Below are 21,081 nucleotides of genomic sequence, written 5' to 3'. Positions count from 1 at the left end.
GATGATGTGAAGGCTTTACTGGAGAGTCTGAAACAGTTATAGAAGCCTGTCCTCAAAATCTTCGTCCTAATTAGTTCCCACTCACCTGAGAATCAGTAAATGAGAGATGGTGACAAAGTTTGCAGTGGACACTACACTACACTACACTAGAAAATCTTAAAGCCTCAATTTATTTTGATCTCTCTGTGAAAAGCACAATGTTTTCTGTTGTTGAAGGATTTGTGAACAAGGTCATCCAAATGAGAATGAGAACCAAACAGATTGTGGGCCAAAATGGGCAGACAAATAATAGACCAGACATGACAACAGTCACTGACAGGAGTCTCTGAAAAGATAGCCATTGCACATACCGCATCAAAAGACACATCAGCAAGAACATGTGCCTGCCATTCCATTGTAGCAAGAAGATCAGCACAATCCTCTACAGTCAACACAGCTGAAGTTAATAAATGAAAGACTTACTAAACTAAGAGAAGCATGAGAAGAGTATTAGATGCCCTCATAAACCAATTGAGACCAGCATATGCCATGCACAAGGATCCATCCACTTTCATATCTACGGGATCCGGGTGCAGATATAATTACATAACCACTGTGGAATGACTTGCCAGATTCGACAGCATACTAAAGTATACAAACAGTAATGGATGGAACACTTGAATTAATCTCAGACACTGGTAATTACTCAGGCCGCATCCCAGTCCTTTGTTATTTTGTACACCACGCCAATTCAGTTTGTACCCAGCCATATGCAAATCGGTCTTGACTTTGTTCCAATGGTAACAGTCCAGCTCAAACTGCCAAGCCAGATCCTCTCTGAACGAGAATACAAGCAACCAACGACTAGTATCACCCTTGTTATGAACTCAGCAGTCAGGTATAGCTGGGTTTCAGTGATACAGTGTAGATGGGACTCAAGTCTGGGCATACTTGCCCCTCTTAGGGTGACAAACTAAAGCATACAAAAAAAGTGGTTCTAAGTTGTGTGTGTTGTGTGTGTTACGGTTCGCTGAGGATCTGGCCTGTCAGGTCAGACTGGACTGTTCCAACGAGGAGCAGGTTCAAGACTGATTTGCATATGTCTGGCTCCAAACTGATATTGCATGGTGGATAAAAACCAATAGATTGGGATGCAGCCCAAGCGATTATCAGCAGCTGAGATTGATTCAAGCTTTCCATCCACTACTTTGTTTTTCGATGCCCTCATTTTGAAGGGTATGCCCACATGTGGATTCCGTGTTTACTGTGTCACTGTAATCAAGCTATACCCGGCTGATGGGACCTTAACAAGGCAAAACCCATCCTAGGTTGCTTGTGTTCTGGTTCAGTGAAATCCTGGCCTGGTGGCATTTTAGGTTGGACTGCTCCCATGAGGAGCAGGGACAAGACTGATTTGCATATGGCTGGTTCCAAACTGAGATGGCATAGTGGGTAAAAGCGATGGACTGGGATGCAACCTAAGTGATCAATAGTGTCTGAGAATAATTCAAGTATTCTATCCATCACTATACTTTTTAATGCCCGGATTGGAGCACATGGCATATACTAAAACTAACAGAGGAAGATCTGAGTGATCTGGTAAAGACGGTCTGGTTAGATACCGATGCACCAATGTCTTCTCCATGTCGATTCATTCCTGCGAGAGAGCTTCCATAACAATATAGATAACTGATTGTCTTAGGAGTAGGGTAGTAGAACTTGAAAAAAAAGTGTCAAACTTGTACACCACTTCACTCTATGTCACTCCACTCTATGCCAATCCATACCACTGTACTTTATATCTTCTTGTGAAATAAAGGGAATCCATGTATGTTTTTACTGAAGTTAAAAAAGGATCAACAGCAGATGTTCACACTTATCACAATGTGCTTTGTTTAAAAAGAAAAAAATACTTATTATTTATTAGATAACACTGATGATCATTGACCTCCATGGGCTCAGGTAGAATGTTTTTCATTTCTATTTTATTTGGTTTAAAGATTTTTTTTTTTTTACCCACAACTCTAAATGATGTCGCTAACCATTACTAAAAACACATGTAAATTAACATAGCCCATACTATTTCTGTGTCTTGAAGGAAGAGATAAATACTTAAGTTCATCTATCTGATAAACTTACTAAAATTAATAACAGAGCATTTTCTGGCAACCAAGGTGAAAGAAAGAATTAATATGGGTTTGTCAACTATTTAAGGAAAATACAATATTATCAGTCCCTGAGGGATAATATATATTTCAGTTTCCAAATTCCTGTATATATAAATGTAACACTTTAACACAAATAATACCTGCTATATATGATAAAATTTCAATCACTAACGCACTCAGAAGTGAGATCCCTATTCTTAAAATTCAAACATGCGATCCTACTAGTTAACTCTTTTTACAGTAAGTGGTGTCTACCAAATAAATGTGCAAATGAATCTCCTTGGAAAATCTTTCCCAGAAACAGTACCACACTGTATGTTCTCCTGCCCTGTATACCAGTACACTAGAATATCTAGACCTCAAGTGTACCTGATAAATCTGCGAGCTACAAACCTGCTGCGAACTCTACGCTTAAACCACCGACCACCCACTCTCATCGGATGAGGTGACTTAGTATCATAGTCGTGCTGATGAAATGCTTTCCTTTTCAGTCCGAAGATAACAATTAAGTTGCAAACCTCGAAATGTTTATCTAAAGTTAAGTGCAGTAGCAGGGTGGCAAGGTGGACCATCTGCAGAGAAGCTATGACAATATGAGGTGCATTTCTAATTAGAGCTTTAGTCAGACATCACAATTGGAGAACAATAAAGTGTTATTTTGAGTTTGCCAACTAAAACACAAAAACCTATCCAGAAATAGTTCATTGGTATACCTTTACAGAGAAGTCAATTTTTATTAATCTTTGTGTTAGACCTGGCATCTTTGGTGTGGTTTCCCCCTATCTTTTTGCCACTACCTCCTGTATTTTTGATGCTGTGCTGGTTTCGTTTTTGCTAGTTTAGATGCTTTGGACACTCTGCCACTGCTGATCAGTGCCAGAGTGTAAGTGTTCCCTATGTAAATTGTTATTCTAATTGGATATACATGTTTGGCATATTTGTATCACCATGAAGTCCCTAGTAAAGTGCACTGGGGGTGCCAGGGCTGGTGATGACAAATGCCTAGTGGGCCTGCAGCACTGATTGTGCCACCCATAGGAGTAGCCCTACAATGGTGTCTCAGGCCTGCCACTGCAGTGCCTGTGTGCAGTTTAGAAACTGCCATGTCCTCCTGGGCAGTGTCCCCACTGACCAGGCCAAATCTTTCCCTTTTTGTGCACATCAGTCACCCCTATGGTAGGCCCAAGGTACCCCCCTTCACAGGGTGCAGTGTATGTAAAAGGTAGAGCATGTACTAGTGCAGGTGACATGCTCTGATAGTGAATGGCAGCCATTTTCGCTTTTCACTATTGTAAGGCTATCTTGCTCCATAGATTAACATGGGGGATGCTGGCTACAGTGGCTTCCAGTGTTTCTTCCCATAGGAACAAGATAGGACATAAGTATCTAGTATCCCTGAACTCAGAATTTAATAACACCTCTTTTAGGAAAGGTTGTTTTTAAATCCTGTGTTTGAGAACAGCACTTTTAGAAAGTTGCTGTTCTCTTGTCTGACCCTTCTGTGTGCCTTGGCCTGTTTGTGTATTGACTGTCTGGTTTGAGAGTGACAGGGGCTGGGGATTCCCCAGGAGGCTGGCTGAGTCAGCCCTAGGCTGAATGACTGCATTTGCAACTTGAGTGGTGGGAGGAGTTAGCACCTGGGCCTGAATAGGGCTGTGCCTGCCTTCCACAATCCTGGCTCCACCTCCGGCTGGGCGGCTGACGACCCTGCCCCTCACTCTGAAAGGAAAGGAGAAGCCAGGAAAACAAAGTACTCAGGAAACACCCAGAACTGGTTCAGACCGGGCTCGGGGCCCACTTGCACAAAGAGAACAAAGACTTTTAGGGGTATAAGTACAGGACCCCTGACAACAGAAAAGTAGATCATCCTGGAATCAAGAAGGAACCTCTGCCAAGGAGAAAGCTGAAACTGAAAAAGGAAGACTGTCCTGCTGTTGCTCTGCTGGACTGACCTGCTGTTGCTTTGCTGCCAAGGAGAGGGGAAGGACTTTGCTAGTGTGCTGTGTCCCCTGTCTTGAAGGAATCTCCAAGGGCCTGAGAAGAGCTGGCTCCCTGTTCCGAAGTCCCAGGAACAAAAGGACTTCACCCCCAGCTTCCCTGAACTCTGCTGACAGAGTTCTGTCCTTCCTAGAGTGCTTGATCCAGTTGTGGGGCCTCTGGAAGCTGTACCTGTGCTGGGAAGCTTGAAACTAAGCTTGAGAGACTTTTGCAATTGAAAAGTGTTGCATCGCTCGCTTGCGGAGCGCAGTGCGAGAAGATTCCCGCCGTTACGAAGGTCGAGATTGTCGCAGCGTCTGTTGCCGCTGCCAGAGCCATCGCATCCTTCGTTTGCGGGACGCACCAGACCGGTGCGGGAAAGTCTAACATCGCTGCGAGTGTCGTCGCAGAGCCTGTCGTCGCTGGGTGAGATCGCCGCACCGCTTGCTTGCGGACCGCATCACGTCGCTGCGAGCTTCGTCGCAGAGCCATCGCATCGAGGAGCTGCGAGGGAGAGGATCACCGTTGGATCGCGCATCGTCGCCCCGGAGATCGTCACAGCCCCTACGAGATCGTCGCATCGTGCCTTTTGCGAGAACAAACGTCCTACGGAACCTCCGCACCGGAATCCATACAAGTGGCCTTCCTCCCCATACAGACCGGATTCGTCGCAACACGCCCGCTGCTGCAGCGGGGCTGTCGCATTGCCTCCCCAGGTTCTCAGGATCAAAGCATCGCTTGTTTTCCACCGCACCAGCTTCTGCTTTTGGAACTTTGTCGCAACTTAAAGGTACTGTGAGTAAAAGTGACGCAACTGTGAACTTTTCACGCATCTGTGGATTATTCTATCGCAACCTAAAGAATTTTATCGCAACCTTAAGAACTCTTTTGAAACCATATTCTTGAACTGTATATGTTGGATTTTTGTCGTTTTGGTCTTGTGTAGTTTAGATTAAATACCTTTATTTTTCTAAAATGTTGTTTAGTCCATTTGTGGTGTTTTCACTGTGTTACTGTGAGTGTTGGTACAAATACTTTACACATTGCCTCTGGTAAGCCTAGACTGCTCGTGCCAAGCTACCTAGAGGGTGAGCAGGGGTTATCTCAGAGGGTTTCCCTGACTAGAAGCAAGGGTCCCTATTTGGACAGTGGTACCTACCCCTGCCAACTAGAGACCCCCAGTTCTAACACTTTGCATTTACTTTTATAAATTTATTGTTGCGTTGCACAGAGTTTAAATTTGAAAACAATTTCACAAAGTAGTAGCAAAATAATCATCGCAGTGGCAAGTTGAAATAACTTACACCATCTACAGGGAGCACAGTGCACCGCATCAGGAGAAAAAAGATGCCAGCTCGCAACCTCGAATTTAGTGGATTACTTTCTAATTTTTATAATTTACCATTGAGATTACGGAATAGTAATTACATCCTCATCTATCTTCCCCACCCTTTACATATGAGGAGTCTGTGCCTCTCTGGCATGATCTTCCATCGCATATAATACAATTAACCCCTTGTCTGCTGCCTACAGAATCCATGAACGGAACCTTACCAAAGATTCCTCCTACTTGTTTTGCTGTCTGCTTCTGCAGACTTCTGTAGCTCTTGGCTAAAGAGAGATTTGTTTGCCATGTTGTTGCCTTTGTTCTGCGCTCTTGATGTCAGGTCCCGTCAGGGCGCCCCAATATTCTGCATTCAGTTCCAGGCTCTGTCTATGACTACGGCTGATAGATGTAGCTTTCTACCAGTGGGAGGTGCCTGCGCATGGGAAGGATCCTTCAAAGTTGTAGGAGTGACATCATAATGCGTCAACTCCAGATGACACCTGACTGCCGCTATCTTGATTTGGGCTGCAATGACTAGAGCACTTTGCTTGGCGTTGCCCTGTAGGAAAAGTACAAGGTAGTCAGATTCGTAAGAGTAGCTAGCAATATATTCTGAGGCTGATTTGAGGCTGTTCTACACCCAGATATGAGTCTGGTGTGTGGTCTGAGCTGTTGTACATCCATATATGTCTCAGGTCTGTGGTGTGGGATTCGTCACCTTTGATGAATTTGGATGGTTTTACTCCTATGGGCTGATGTGGACTATCGAGGGGAAGTTGAGGCATAGACTGGAGTTGAGCATCTATGAGTAGTGTAAAGTGAAGTGGCATAGTGTGGAGTAGTGTACAGTAGAGTAGTATAGAGTGGAACGGAGTAGAGTGGCACAGGATAGAGTGTCTTAGATTGAAAGGGTGTGGAGTAGAGATGCGTAAAGTAAGGTTGTGTAGAGTAGAGTGGCATATAGTGGAAGTGGAGTGATCTAGAGTGGCATAGAGTGGTGTGATGTTGAGTGACATAGAGTGGCATTGTGTAAAGTAGGGTGTTGTGGATTGGCATAGAGTGGTGTAGCATACAGTGGTATAGACTAGAGTGGAGTGGGTTGCAGTGGATTTACATAGAGTGGTGTAGGGTGGCACAGAGTAGATTAGTATATAGCTGAGTGAGAGTAGAGTTGAGTGTAGTAGAGTGCCGTGCAGTAGAGTGGCATAGAGTGTAGTAGAGTGGCGTGGATTGGAGTGAGGTGGAGTAGAGTGGTGTAGAAGAGAGTGGCATAGGCTGCCATATAGTAAACTGGTATAGAGTAGAATGGCGTAGAATACGCTAGCATAGACTAGAGTGATATATATTGTTGTGGCGTAGAGTGGGATGGCATAAAGTGGGATGGCATGAAAGAGAGTGACATGAAGTAGAATGGCATGGAGCAGAAGCAGCCGGTGAAGGTAAGCATGATGGGTCAGGGTGGGGCAGAGGGGATGTCGACAGACGCCAGAATATTGCAAATTAAATAAATAAATAACTCCTATTCCATCGTCTTTTGACATTCCCCCCACACTCCGCCGCCTCACCACGCTTATCTGCACTGCCGCTGCTGGCATGGAGTAGAGTCGCATGGAGTGGAGAAGCATAGTAATAAGTAGCATGAAGTGGCATAGAGTGGCGTAGAGAGAAGTGCCTTAGAGAATAGCAGCGTAGAATGCAATAGCATAGAGTAGAGTTGCATAGACTAGAGTGGCATGGAGTGGCGTAGAGTAGAATTGAGTGCATTATAGAGGAGTAGAATGAGTTGAATGCCGGATAGTAGAGTGGCATACAGTAAAGAGATGTAGAGAGGTGTGGCGATGAGTGCCATACAGTGGTGTACAGTAGTGTGGCATAGAATTGAGCAGCATAGAGTGCCATAGAGTGCCATTATGCTGAGTGGAGTGGCACAGAGTGGAGTGGCAAGGTGTAGAGTCGCAGGGCGTAGAGGGGAATGGCACAGAGTGTAGTAGCGCAGAGGGTAGTGGCGTAGAGTTGAGTGGAATGGTGTGGCGTAGGATAGAGTGGCATAGAGTAAAGTGGAGTGGCAGTAAGTGGAAAGGAGTGGCATAGACTAGCGTATTGTACAGTGGTGTAGAGTAATGAGGTATATAGAAATTTATCAAAGTGGCACAGACTGGGGTGTAGTGAAGTAGAATGGAGTGAAGTAGGGTGGCATGGAGTAGAGTGGCCTGGCATAGAGTAGCGTGGCATGGAATGGCATAGAGTATAGTGGAGTGGTGTGAAGTGTCATAGAGTTCAGTAGCAAAGAGCAGAGTAGAGTGGCATAGAGTGGTATAGGGTGCAGTAATATAGAGTACATTGGTGTGGAGTACAGTGGCATAGAGTGGGGTGGAGTAGAGTGACATAGAGTAGATTGGCACTAAGTGGAGTGGCTAGAATGCTGAGAAGTGGCATAGAGTATACTGAAGTTGTTTAGAGTAGATTGGTGGTAAAGCAGAGAGGTGTACAGTAGAGTAGAGTGGTGTAAAGTAAAGTGGAGTGGCATGGAAGGCTGTATAATGGCATTGTGTGGAGTGGAGTATCATAGAGTAGTGTAGAGTGGAGTGGCTTAAAGTAGACTGGCTTAGAATGGAGTGGCTTAGAATGGAGTGGTCTTGAGTGGAGGGCTGTAGAGTGGCGTAATATGGGGTGTAGTGGAGTGACATAAAGTAGAGGGGAGTGGCATGGAGCAGAGTGACGTAGTGCGGAGTGGTGTAAAGTAGAGTCGAGTTGAGTGGCTAAGAGTAGAGAAGAGTGGCATAAAGTGGCTTAGAGTAGAGTAGGATGGAGTGGCATAGAGTAGTGTGGAAAGGTGCAATGTTGAGTGGTGTATAGTGGAGTGGAGTGGCATAGAATAGAGTGACAGAGTGGAGTGATGTACATTAGAGTAGAGTGGAGTGGTGTAGAGTAGAGTAGAGTGGCATAAAGTGGCACAGAGTAGCATGGAGTGGCATAGGGTAGAGTATGGAGAGGCTCAGAGTAGAGTGGTGTAGAGTGGAGTGAAGTGACATAGAGGGAAATTGAGTAGCACGGAGTGCGTGGAGTAGAGTGGAGGGTTTTAGAGGGGAATGGTGTAAAGTAGTGTCATAGAGCAGCAAAGAGTAGAGTGGCATAGAGTGGAGTGGTCTAGAGTAGGATGGCATAGCATACAGTGGAGTAGCATAGGGTAGAGTGGCATAGAGTGGTATATTTGTGGGTGTAAGTAACTAAAGCATCAATAAAGCTGGTAGATAGGGTAAAAGTGCCATAAAAGCCTGTGTTAAAAGTAGGAGATCTCATTGCACGTCCACGACTAATGTCAAAACGCTTATACAAGTTAAAAAATTATTGCTTTGTAAAAGAGGAGGAAGGCACAAACACAAGAAACAAAGGGAAGCATATGGGAGCTAAGCAATCAAAATATTACAAATGATAGTGACAGAGAAAACAACTAATGGTATGCTGTGTAAGGGTTATAAGCCCATTGAATTGCAAACAATACATCTCACAGCAAAGCGCATGCTCTGTGTAGGTGAGACTTAAAAATGGATACATGTTCAGTTAATCACCGTAGTGAAATCATGGTTGAACTATGCAATTAGCTTATATCTTGGCACACCCAAGCTTCGCAGCAGATTGCAAATTCCACAAGATGCAGGGCTAGGACAGTTTTATGACGTTTTACGGAAATAAATACTTGCAGCCTATTGTCCCCTGGCTGCTAGAATTACATTTTTTGGTATTATTTTAAGGCCTTTCAGGGCCCTAGCTATTTTCAAAAGAAAGTTCTTACTTATACGTCAGGGCAAGCAAAGCACTCAATAAATTGGCTTTTCTGTACAATTGGGGTCTAAGTTAGACACTGTGGGGAAGCTTTTCTGGAGACTCACAGACTGGACTATCTTCCTCTCCATCCTAAATGATTAACCTTAAACTACACCTTTTCAGTTAATGCCTGATCCTTCCTCCTGGCAACTATGTGTACACACCTAAACATGACTAGGACAAATATTAATATATAGTTGCACCATAGTTACCTACTCCACCATCCAGTCTCTGGCCTTTAAAAGTAATTGATTTGAAGTGAGATTATGTCAGCTCCATTCCTACTAGGCACCTAGCAGTATTACTCTGTCAGGTGATTCATGAGGCAACTAACAGCTCACCTATTTCCTGCTAAAAGTAGGGATTGTTGAAAAACTAATATGAATATTGCACTTTGATATAGCCACATCAGCTATGGCTGTTGCAAATGACAACAGGACCAGTAGATTGCCACTATACCTATTGGAGAATTAGGCATCTACAGTTTCTCCAGTCCACCTTCTCCTACCAAATGATGAGGAGCAAGGTGGGCCAATGGCAGCTCACAGCAGCCTGTCTCTCACTACTGCATTGCCAACAACCAGTGTGAAAAATGACACACCAACCTTCAATCTTAATAATTAAGGAAAAGTGTTGAACCTGACCCTTTTTGTAGGGTTATCCCCCAAACTTTTGCCTTCCTCTTCCTATCTTTCTGACCCTCTTTCTGTTGGCATTAGGACTCTGGACACTTTACCACTGCTGATCAGTGCTAAAGTGCATATGCCCTCTCCTCTTAAAAATGAAATGATTGGTTACTCCATAATTGCCATATTTGATTTACTAATATGTCCCCAGTACAGTGCACTGGGTGAGCCCAGGGCTTGCAAATAAAATGCTATTAGTGGGCCTGCTTGGATTCAAGCTAGCCTGGTTGATAAAGGGTGATGCCCTGAAACCGGTCCAAGGATGCTTGTTTCTGGCCAGGCAGGACTTAGCTTGGCAGTTTGGGCTGGACTGTTTCCACAAAGAACAGGGTCAAGACTGATTTGCATATAGCCTGGTCCAAACTGGGGTGGTGTGTGAAGCAAAAGAATGATAGATTAAACCCAGATTGTTGTGACTGGGGGTGAATGCTTGCATTGTCCAGCATTACGTCCATCAATTGTTCCTTTTTCATATGTCGCCCTAAGTGGGAACGGTATGCCCAGACGTGGGTCCCGTGCTCACTACACCACTGCATTCAAGCTAGCCTGTCTGATGAAGGGTGAGGCCCTGAAACCGGTCCCAGGATGCTTATTTCCAGTCCAGGGAGGACCGGGCTTGGCAGTTCGGGCTGGACTGTTCCCACAAGAAACAAGGTCAAGACTGATTTGCATATGGCTAGGTCCAAACTGGGGTGGTGTGGTGAGCAAAAGAATGAAGGAATAAACCCAGGTCCTTGGGACTTGAGCGCATGTTTGCATTGTCCAGATTCCGTTCATCAATTATTTCTTTTGCATATGTCGCCCTAAGTGGGAAGGTTATGCTCAGACGTGGGTCTCATGCTCACTACACCACTGGATTCAAGCTAGCCTGGCTGATGAAGGGTGATTCCCTGAAACCGGTCCCAGGATGCTTGTTTCTGGTCCAGGGAGGACCTGGCTTGGCAGTTCGGGCTGGACTGTTCCCACAAGGTACAGGGTCAAGACTGATTTGCATATGGCTGGGTCCAAACTGGGGTGGTGTGGTGAGCAAAAGAATGATGGATTAAACACAGATCCTTGTGACTGGGGTGAATGTTTGCATTGTCGAGCATTCCGTCCATCAATTGTTTCTTTTGCATATATTGCCCTAAGTGGGAAGGGTATGCCCAGACATGGGTCCCGTGCTCACTACACCACTGTATTCAAGATAGCCTGGGTTATGAAGGGTGATTCCCTAGACCGGTCCCAGGATGCCTGTTTCCAGTCCAGAGAGGACCTGGCTTGGCAGTTCGAGCTGGACTGTTCCCACAAGGAACAGGGTCAAGACTGATTTGCATATGGCTGGGTCCAAACTAGGATGGTTTGGTGAGCAAAAGAATGATGGATTAAACCCAGATTCTTGTGACTGGGGGTGAATGTTTGCATTGTCCAGCATTTCATCCATCAAGTGTTTATTTTGCACTAGTGGGCCTGCAGTACTGATTGTGCCACCCACATTAGTAGCTCTTCAAAACTGTCTCAGGCCTGTCACTGCAGAGTCTGTGTGTGCAGTTGCAAACTATAAAAAGAAATGGGAGGTCTCCTTAGAAATCCAATACGGGACAAGGAGGAAGGTATAGTAAACAAACAAGCAAGTCCCTACAATACTACCCACTAGTTGTGGTTATTGAAAAGGAACAGATTTCGCATCCACTGAGCACTCAGGAAACCACTAGTACCACAAAAAAACATTACATTATCATAATCATAAAATAATATATCAATCAGTATAGTTTGATCATAAAAATTGTTACAATTTATTCAATACAATACGTAATTCTGCACAGAAGTACCATAAAATACAATTAAGTTAAAAATGTGTCAATCCACACAGACATATTAAAACATAAAAAACAGGTTGTCGACGCAGCGTTTCGATTTTTGGTTTACACCTTCATCAGGACAATTTTCTCTCATCAATTGGTTTTTATTCGAGACTTCGTGATAATTTGAAGCTCTCTTCTTAAGTTTCATAAACTGTGTTCCATCACATGAACAGAATGAAAATCCTCTTGAGTTAGCAAACCTTTAAAATTTGGATGTGCTCGATGTACGTATGTGCAAGGGAGCCACCGAGGTCTGTGTTGTTTCACAAGGTAACTAATAAAGGGACAAGGCCTGCGCTGAAGACGGCCTCCCTGCTCCTCTCGCACTTCTTCCAGATGGTTAATTGATAAAGCCAGTTAAGGAGGACTTCAACTATAAGCAGCGCTGGTATTAAGACATACAGTCACATGTTCAACCCAGGCCTTGTCCCTTTATTAGTTACCTTGTAAAACAACACAGACCTCGGTGTCTCCCTTGCACATACGTACATCGAGCACACCCAAATTTTAAAGGTTTGCAAACTCAAGAGGATTTTCATTCCTTTCATGTGATGGAACAAAGTTTATGAAACTTAAGAAGAGAGCTTCAAATTATCACAAAGTCTCGAATAAAAACCAATTGATGAGAGAAAACTGTCCTGATGAAGGTGTAAACCAAAAACTGAAACGATGCGTCGACAACCTGTTTTTTCTGTTTTAATATGTCTACATGGATTGACACATTTATAACTTAATTGTATTTTATGGTACTTCTGTGCAGAATTATGTATTGTATTGAATAAATTGTAACAATTTTTATGATCAAACTATACTGATTGATATATTATTTTATGATTATGATAATGTAATTTTTTTGTGGTACTAGTGGTTTCCTGAGTGCTCAGTGGATGCGAAATCTGTTCCTTTTCAGTAACCACAACTAGTGGGTAGTATTGTAGGGACTTGCTTGTTTGTTTACTAGGCAGTTGCAAACTGCCTTCTGACCTGGCAAGTTCACAGACTTGCCAGGCCCAACCCACCCCCTTTATTACATGTAAGGCACCTCGAAGGTAGGCCGTAGGTAGCCACATGGCAGGGTGCAGTGTAATTAAAAGGTAGAACATGTACTAGAGAGTTCATTTTTCACTACAGCAAGGTCTATCTCTCCTATAAGTTAGCATTGGGGCTGCCTTGTAAAATCTTACAAGCGTATCTTCCAATAGGAAGCAGGCAGAAAATTAGAGTTTGTTGTCTCTGGACACACAATTTAAAAACACATCTTTTAGTGAAGTTGGTTTTTAAACTGCAGGTCTGAAAATGCCACATTTAAAAAGCTGGCTTTTTCTTAATATAACCATTCTGTGCCTCTACCAGCCCCTAAAATACACATCTGGGTTGGATGACAGTTGGACTTTGTGAATTCACTCAAGACAGTCACACACAAAGGGGGCTGAGGAGTGCCCTGAATATCCTGATGGGCCATCACCAGGCTGATGAGTCTTACAGAGCTAGAGTGGTGGGAGGAGTTGACCCTTGCACCTGAATGGGGCTGTGCCTGTCCCCTCACAAAGATTTGCCTACCCCCATGTAGTGTGTTTGGAGCTAGGGTCAGGAAGTGCAGGGTCCTGCGCATTCTACATCCTGCTTTCTAAAGTTCTCCAAGGGTTTGAGGTGAGCTTGCTTATTGTTGGAAGTCTCAGGGTCATCAAAGATTTCACCTGCAGCACCCGGAATCCTCTTCTGAGAGCCCTACATTGCCCTAGGTGCCAAATCCAGTTCCGGGGCCCTTGGATGTGAGTTTTAGATGCTAAAAAGAAGAGATGAATGCATTGATGCCTGTCTGCAACTTTGACGTTGTGTCACAGCCTGCTCCGAAGCCGTGGTCCCCACTCGACACAATGATCATGATGTACAACGCATGCTCCGATGACGATGCAGCACCTTCGAATAAACCACCACTGCGGGAGTACCGAGTACCCACTGAAGTCTGTGATACACCGTAACCGACTCCAAAGCATCCCCTGCAGCCCAATGGTTTATCATCGACGCCAGGTAATCAACACCCCATCGCTTCACCATTGATGCCTCCTAGACAACTCACCACAGTAAGGAACCAAGGTATGACTCCTGCAACCACCGCTTCACCTCCCCTGCACCTCTCATTGTCCTTGGCAATCAGCTGCTCAACGACTTTGTCTGCACTGTCCAACAACCTGCTTAGCAGTAAGGAATCAACACCACACTTGCCTGCACAACGCTTAACTTCCCATGTGTCTTGCATTGTCTTTGATTTCCGATGCCTACAATCAATCAATCAATCAGGGTTGGTAAAGTGTAACTACTCACCTGTGAGGGTCTCAAGGCACAGGGGAGGAGGGGTGGCACTGTTGATTGTGGTGGTCATCCGAAGAGCCAGGTCTGGAGGTCCTTCCTGAACTGGGACAATGTAGGAGATTGCTGGAGGTGGAGGAGGAGGGTGTTCCATGATTTGGCTGAGAGGTAGGAGAAGGGCTATCCTCCCCGTTCTGGTCTTGTTGATAAGAGGACAGTGGCCAGAGAGAGCTGGGCTGACCAGTTATGGTTAGCTATATTATACCAACGGCCCTTCAATACAGTGCACGCGACCTCACCCATGATGTCCCAGATTACTTTACAAATAACCCTACTGATGACATTGCATGGAGACATTAAATATCACAGGGCCTTTTTACCCTTTGTAATTTATTTCCATGAAACACCCTCCCCATGCCAATAAGGTAATGTCCATTGTTAAAGATGTTAACTGTGTGTATCAAAAATGAGAATTAAAGGAATTAAAGCAGGCCCCATCTACATTTTTACAACCCTTCCTGTTGCAACCAAAGTCCCCTAAAAGCAAACACCAAAAACATACCACATGGTACAATATAAATACATTTTTATAAATAGTGTGTGCGCCCGGATTAAGCCACCCCTCAATGGAACGACCTTCACCTCTGTGTTTTATGCACCGTGCTTTAGTGATGACAAAGAACCCAACAGCAATCAGCACAAGTCCGAGCAGTAGTGAGGGCACCAAAATCAGCAGTAGATTCGGTTTATTGTTCAGAGAGCTGTGGGGAAAAATATGAGTTAGTCACGCTTGATGGTCCAACTTAATTGAATTAAGACTGCCATTAATGCATACCTGAGACAGAAATTGTGTTCTCTTTGAATTATTTGGCGTACAGAAAGGAAATAGACGTTATAATACAAGAAGCTGTATCTATCGAGTCACCGCCCAAAACATTGAAATATTATGAAATTATGCTCCAACTCACCTTAACTCCAGTTATTAAACACATCCTGTTTTTCTTGTTTCGATATTTTTGGGTGCAGAGTGGTGAAGTTTAGCTTGTAAAACAAGGAGGGTGTTTTAAGACTGAGGCCAGTGCCACAGACTACATACCTGGGACATAAAGATAGAGTAGTGACAGCGCAGATGAGAGCAAGGAAGATGCCAGAGCGAGAAATGTTATAAAGAGAGGTGCAAGGACCTACATCCGCAGAGCATGAAGAAGTGAACAAGTGGTAAATGCATAAGATCACCTTCTGCAGAAGGGGTTGGTGTGAACTCAGTTACAGACTTCGAGAAGGCACGGGAGAATGATTATAGTGCAAGAGTAAAGGCAGTTCAGGGGAGTAAGTAGAGTATATGTTATTTCAGCTAGCTGGGAAACGTCAAGCTAGTTGTGACTGGTGGCCCTTATCTGCCAGGGTTTTCACACTATGTAAAAGATCAGATGTCATAATCTGCAACACAGACCCTTTTTATCACACGCTTTATACTCTGAGTGGAAGAGATGCAGGCACTTACCCTTCTTTGGAGTTTGTGTAGTTGGAAGATTCAATGAGGTGGGAATCTGATACTCCTCTCTCTGGGTCGTCGGAGTTCCTTGTAAAGCTACGTTTGCTGGGTTGGGCTTGACTGATTCCTCTATTGTCCAGAGGAGATACACGAGCTCTTGTTCCATCCGTAGGTGGAGTAGACAGCCTCATGGTGCTTTCTAAAGAGAATGAAGAGCTTCATTAAAACAGTCCTGCATACCGAGGGAAAGAATTAATAACAGATCCTTTCTAAACACCACTTGCAAAGTCTAACAGGGTTGACCAGAGTTGCTGTTATATCTCCAATGGTACTCATTTAATTAATCACATTTGCTAATTGACTTAATTTACTTCTCAAATAGAAAACAGTGGCAGCAGGGTGCCAAGGGATCTGCCAAAACGTGGTGTCTGTCTACCCCCCATCACTAGCCCATCTACTTTATTGTTGTGGGAAGAAGGTATTTCTGATGGCAGGCTGCCGCCATCGGAGACTTCTACCAGGAAACTCAACACGGTTGGAAGTGGCCACTCTGGCACCATTCTCACCTGGGTCCTATGTCTTGGAGTCCGCTATGTAAACTATGAAAGTCCATGACAGTTCTAATTAGGGGTGGGCAGAATTTGCAGATTTCAATCCGCAGAACACGCTGAGTTTCACTCTGCAGAATTCTGCAAAGTTACATGAAAAATCTGCGAGATTCCATGGAGTTCCGCATGCAGAACTGGCACGTCGCACCGCTGTAGTATTCTGAGCATATTACAACCGCTCATGCTTATTTTTAGCGTCGGGAGCTTGTTCCATGCTACAAAATCAGCACAAAAGCCACCACTTGGTGCTCTACAGGGGCTGCTTCTTTGCTGCAGCTCGAGTAGATTTTTTACTTGAGCAGCAGCTTTCTTACTGCGATAAGTCGCAATCACCCATGTTGAGAAATCTCGCTATGGGACGCCGATTCTCGCACTTGCTTGTCAACTTACCATTGGCGATCCACATGTGAGAAAAAACAACACCATACAGCAGTTGGAGGAGTTTTGCCCGGGAACTCCGTGTCACCAGCGTATCACAGAGTGAGCAGAATTTAGCAAACTCAGCGGAATTTTTCGCCCAACCTTAGTCCTAATCAGAAAAAGTCTGAGAATGCTCACATGCAGTGGGAGAAAACTCAAAGATGTGGGGCACATTCATACTCTTAATTTGAAAGAAGGACTGCTATGTTGAAATGATACAATGGACCGAATGCCACTGTTTTATTTCTCCTAGGAGCCACTCCAGCCATGAATGCAGGGGCCGTGTCAGGGGTAAAAATGTCTAACAGCTCCACATTTAGTAGGCCGGATGCTCCTGGTGTGGCCATCGTAGGACAGCTGGCCCACCAGATTTTAAATGCTAGCATAAAACCGAGTGACTGGTAAATCTATGAATATTTAAACATAAAATGGAGACTAAGAAACAACAATAACCTATGTTTTTGGGAGTGAAGAGGATTGCCAAAAAAGAAATGTGGAGAAGAGGAACTGGACATAGAATGTGCTGTATTGGGACATGTCAAGGTGACATGGAGCACTAAGTTGAACTAAGCACTGAAAGTTTAAATGCAGGAACCCGAGAAGTAGGACATGTGGTCCCAGTTACAAAGCATAAAGGGCATACCACAAGTAGGATTCCAGAAAAAGCAACTGGCCAATGGTGCACTTTTTTGCAATCTCTACGTCAAATTAAATACCCAAAAAAACATAGGCATGAAGAAGCTCAAACATGATATATCAAAGGTAACAATATATTGGTTAAATGCTGAAAGCACGGAACAGAAATCCTAGCAGCAGGTGTTGGTTCAACATGGTTGAGATTCATTAAATATGAGGATGACCAGGCCACACTATGAATCCTTGATTAAAATGCATAATATCTTCACTAAAAATAGGTGGAATCGATAGCAGGATGATACGAAGAAGAAAGACCTTGTGCAGTTTTGCTTCTTCATGCAGTCAAATGAGCACAAACAAGGGGTATACTAAGGTGAACATCAGCTAAACAGATTGCGATTCCTTCTTTAGTGATCATTTTAATCGACCTTGATAACATCATTAACATTTTTGGAAGAGGATCTTCAAGAACCAAAGATGATGTACAGAGCATCGTATGGGTGTCCAGCAGGATTGCTAAATGCCCATTCTCGGTATGTGCTTGTCCGTCTTTGCAGCATTTAGGAGTTTGTCAACCTCCTGGATGATGACTGTCAATGTACCAATATACAAGAAAACCAGTCTCTGTCAACCATCTTAGCTGCATTGGATATTTCTATTATTTCTTAATACATATGCGCACACCCCCACTGGCTTCATGGTTCTGCAGAAACTCCAGCAGAGGTGCATTAGTAGGGATCACATTTTTGGCCTTTTCTGTTATACCACAACCACATTTTCAGTGTTGATCTGTGCTATCAGACTCTGCCCCCATCCAGTGGCTACCTCCCCCTCTAGCATCAGACCTGACCAGGTCAATATAGACTCAAGGAAAGGCATATTTTCACAGTTATAAACAGCATGCTTCTCAATCTTGCATGGTATATTGGAGAATGAAAGTCAAGTCTCCAGTTTATTTGCCCCGAGTAACATCACACAACATTTAACCTGTTGACATCACAAAAAGTGAACTCACTTGACCATTGATTCTGGCACATCGCATGAAGTGACATGAGAAATACTTTGATACATTAGCCCTTGTTGCTCACAAGTCAGTATTGATTGAAGGTCAACAGCCAAACACCATAATATTTAAAAATTCAGTGCAGGGTATAGTGACATGTAGCTGTGAAAAGTGTGTTCTCACCATGAGCATGTGACAGTGATGAAAGCATGAAGAGTTTTCCCATACCAAAGAAGCTTAAAAATAAAAGTTCCTAACTGCAAAGTGGGTAATTTTCATGTGATATACCTTTTGCTAATGTGCGATCTTTACTAAAGTGCACTTTACTGCTGGTTGTTTTAATTTCTACAAAACAAGGGAACCAGAGTCTCATCAGGGACCTTGGGTAAAGCGTTAAAATTAAAAAGAGTGGCCCCTAGACAAATAAATATAACAATCTTGTAAGCCAAATGGTATTTATTCAAGCAATAAACATGAAAATATTTCTTTGTTAAAACAGTGTACAGCGGCGAGGGTGAAACAAACATGCTCCATGCTCTCTCAACAGGGATACATACCCTTGAAAAGGGTAATTAAAAAATAGCTGTCCCGTTCGTGGTTTATAAACAATATAGGAAAAGAGTTCATGAGTAAAGTCAACTTTTCAAGCCCTTAGAACATGGCGGGATCATCATGAGGACTCTCCTAGATACAGCTGAGCCCAAGAAGGAGGGCCTTTGTTGACACTCTGAAGGGATGGCGAGAAAGGAATCCAAGGCATAATCCTTGGTGAAGAGATTGGCCACTTGCCCAAGACGTAAGCAGGATGTGTCCTCAAAAAAGGAAGATTGCTCCAATGCAAGATAAAAGCACCCACACTGCTCTGTAGGAGGTGGGTGACTGGATCTAGGGTGCAACATCCAGGCCACCAAATTAGAGTACGTCTGCTCGTCAGCTCCTTATAGGAGCTAAACGGGAACATGTGATTGGGAGGAACTGTGTGTGGCACGATGGCAGCAGCGTCCCGGCAACAGTGTATAAATAACCTTGGTTTGTATCCTTCTGTTGCTGGGACGCTTCTGGCATTCTCTTCAACCAACTCTTCCCACATAGGTCATATTACAACCTCAGACTTACACAACCAAACATGATCTGCCTGGAATAGCTCTGAGCAGTGAGAATGCCATGTTGCCACTCCAGCAGCAGGTGCGCACTATAGAAGAAAATATAACTGCAGAACACGTCTATGGTAAATGTTATCTTCGCACAGCGCTCTCTAGTGGGATTTCAATATGTGCTTTGCATTATATATTTTTTTATAAAGCAGTCGTTCCCAAAGACGTCCGAGGAGCATACATTTTGGTGTAAGATGGACGCAAATTGCCCTTGTTCTTTCCTTTCACAAGAAACAATACCCATTATAATCAAAGCTGAGAATTGTATTCATAATTGATTTCCTTTCTTCTAAGTTGAAGAAAATAACTGCACATTTTTCGCTCTTCTAGCCATTTCTCCCTTAAGTTAACAAAGGGTGCTCTGGCTTCTTCAGTACTTATTGTGATGCTAGTAAATAGCTACTTTCTTCTCTTGTTAAACCATTCTTCTTTAGAAGCTTGTTAACTTGAGATAGAAAACATTTTCTTTGCTTGGCAGACCATTTGCCCACTTTACTTTGTAAACTGAATGGTCACATTGTGAAGCATTAATATCCTGCTGCACCAGAAGGCCGGAATCTCGTGTTAAAACTAGAACTACATCATAAAGATGGAGGATTTAACCTCCCTAATTGGTTCAAGAATCAAACTGCCTATCATGCCATGCAAGGAGCACAATAGTTTCTAGATAACACTGACACCCAGCCCAACTGGTGTTGTATAGAATAAGAGGTGGCTTCTCCCCACCATATTATTGTGGGAAAAAACATACATCAAACTCCACCCTTCGATCGGTCAGAAATTGTGGAAAGAGCGAAAATAAGCTAACAGACATTTATGGGCACCATTAGTTGGAGAGAGGCATTTCACTAGTCAAAGATCTGTACTCTGCTTCCAGGACCCTGTCGTGCGCTGAACTTCAGCTTTATTAAAACCTCCTTAAACCTAGATTTGTACACGTTCCTAAAGTGAAAAGCGCAAATATCTGAAATCGACCTAATTAGAGATCCAGAGATAGCTTCCCTTATATTGAAATGGTTAGCATCAGATCACAACCCCTCAAAACCGACAAGTTTTTAACATCCCATAAGGATAAACTCTACTCCCCTCTCCCATCCATGTGGGAAAAACATTTTAGAAATCTTAATAGTACACCTCCCGATGCAGAACTTGGTCCAACACAACCACCACCAAAGCTCCAGAACACAAAATCATGCCCTCCCTCACACAATTAAAATTGTACACGCTTCATTTTGCATACTGATTTCTGGGCAGACTAGCCAAACTTCACTTTATTGAATTAAACATATGCTGGAACAGTTAAAAGGAGCCAGAGGAACTTAAACACGTTTTTTGGCTGCATACTACTAAATGTAAATTGAGAAAGTCTTGCAAAGCGAGTCTCCAATATTTCTAACCAACCTATTACATTTGGCATTCCTAGTCATATTGAGTCTGCTTTTATCCACAATTCCCCTCACACAGTGAACCGAACTGAGTATGCTCAACTTGATCTGCTGTTAAGTATTGCTGCAAAGCAGATCTTACGTGACTAAAAATCTGCTAATCGCATCTCTTTCCGCACATGGTGGGCCTGGGTTACATACATCAGTAGCGTTCATACCTCTCACAGCCCTCTGAAGACTTCCACTAGGTTATCTACCAATATT

General features: G+C 43.7%; 1 protein-coding gene across 4 annotated transcripts in view; it reads right to left on the bottom strand.

Annotated features, from left to right (window-relative positions):
- LOC144755526 (polymeric immunoglobulin receptor-like) overlaps positions 1 to 21,081 on the bottom strand; it is a 222,536-nt gene that overhangs the window by 14,304 nt on the left and 187,151 nt on the right. For all 4 annotated transcript variants that reach the window (XM_078644540.1, XM_078644537.1, XM_078644539.1 and 1 more), the window contains 2 exons: positions 15,621 to 15,810; positions 14,759 to 14,877 (listed from right to left, as the gene is read on the bottom strand). In XM_078644540.1, the coding sequence (XP_078500666.1) occupies positions 14,759 to 14,877; positions 15,621 to 15,810 (309 nt within the window). The remainder of the gene's footprint in view (positions 1 to 14,758; positions 14,878 to 15,620; positions 15,811 to 21,081) is intronic.

The sequence above is a fragment of the Lissotriton helveticus genome, chromosome 5_1 (genome assembly GCF_964261635.1).
Source record: "Lissotriton helveticus chromosome 5_1, aLisHel1.1, whole genome shotgun sequence".
Taxonomy (NCBI): Eukaryota; Metazoa; Chordata; class Amphibia; order Caudata; family Salamandridae; genus Lissotriton; species Lissotriton helveticus.
Note: the sequence above shows the minus strand (reverse complement) of the source record. Positions and strands in the feature narration are given on the sequence as shown.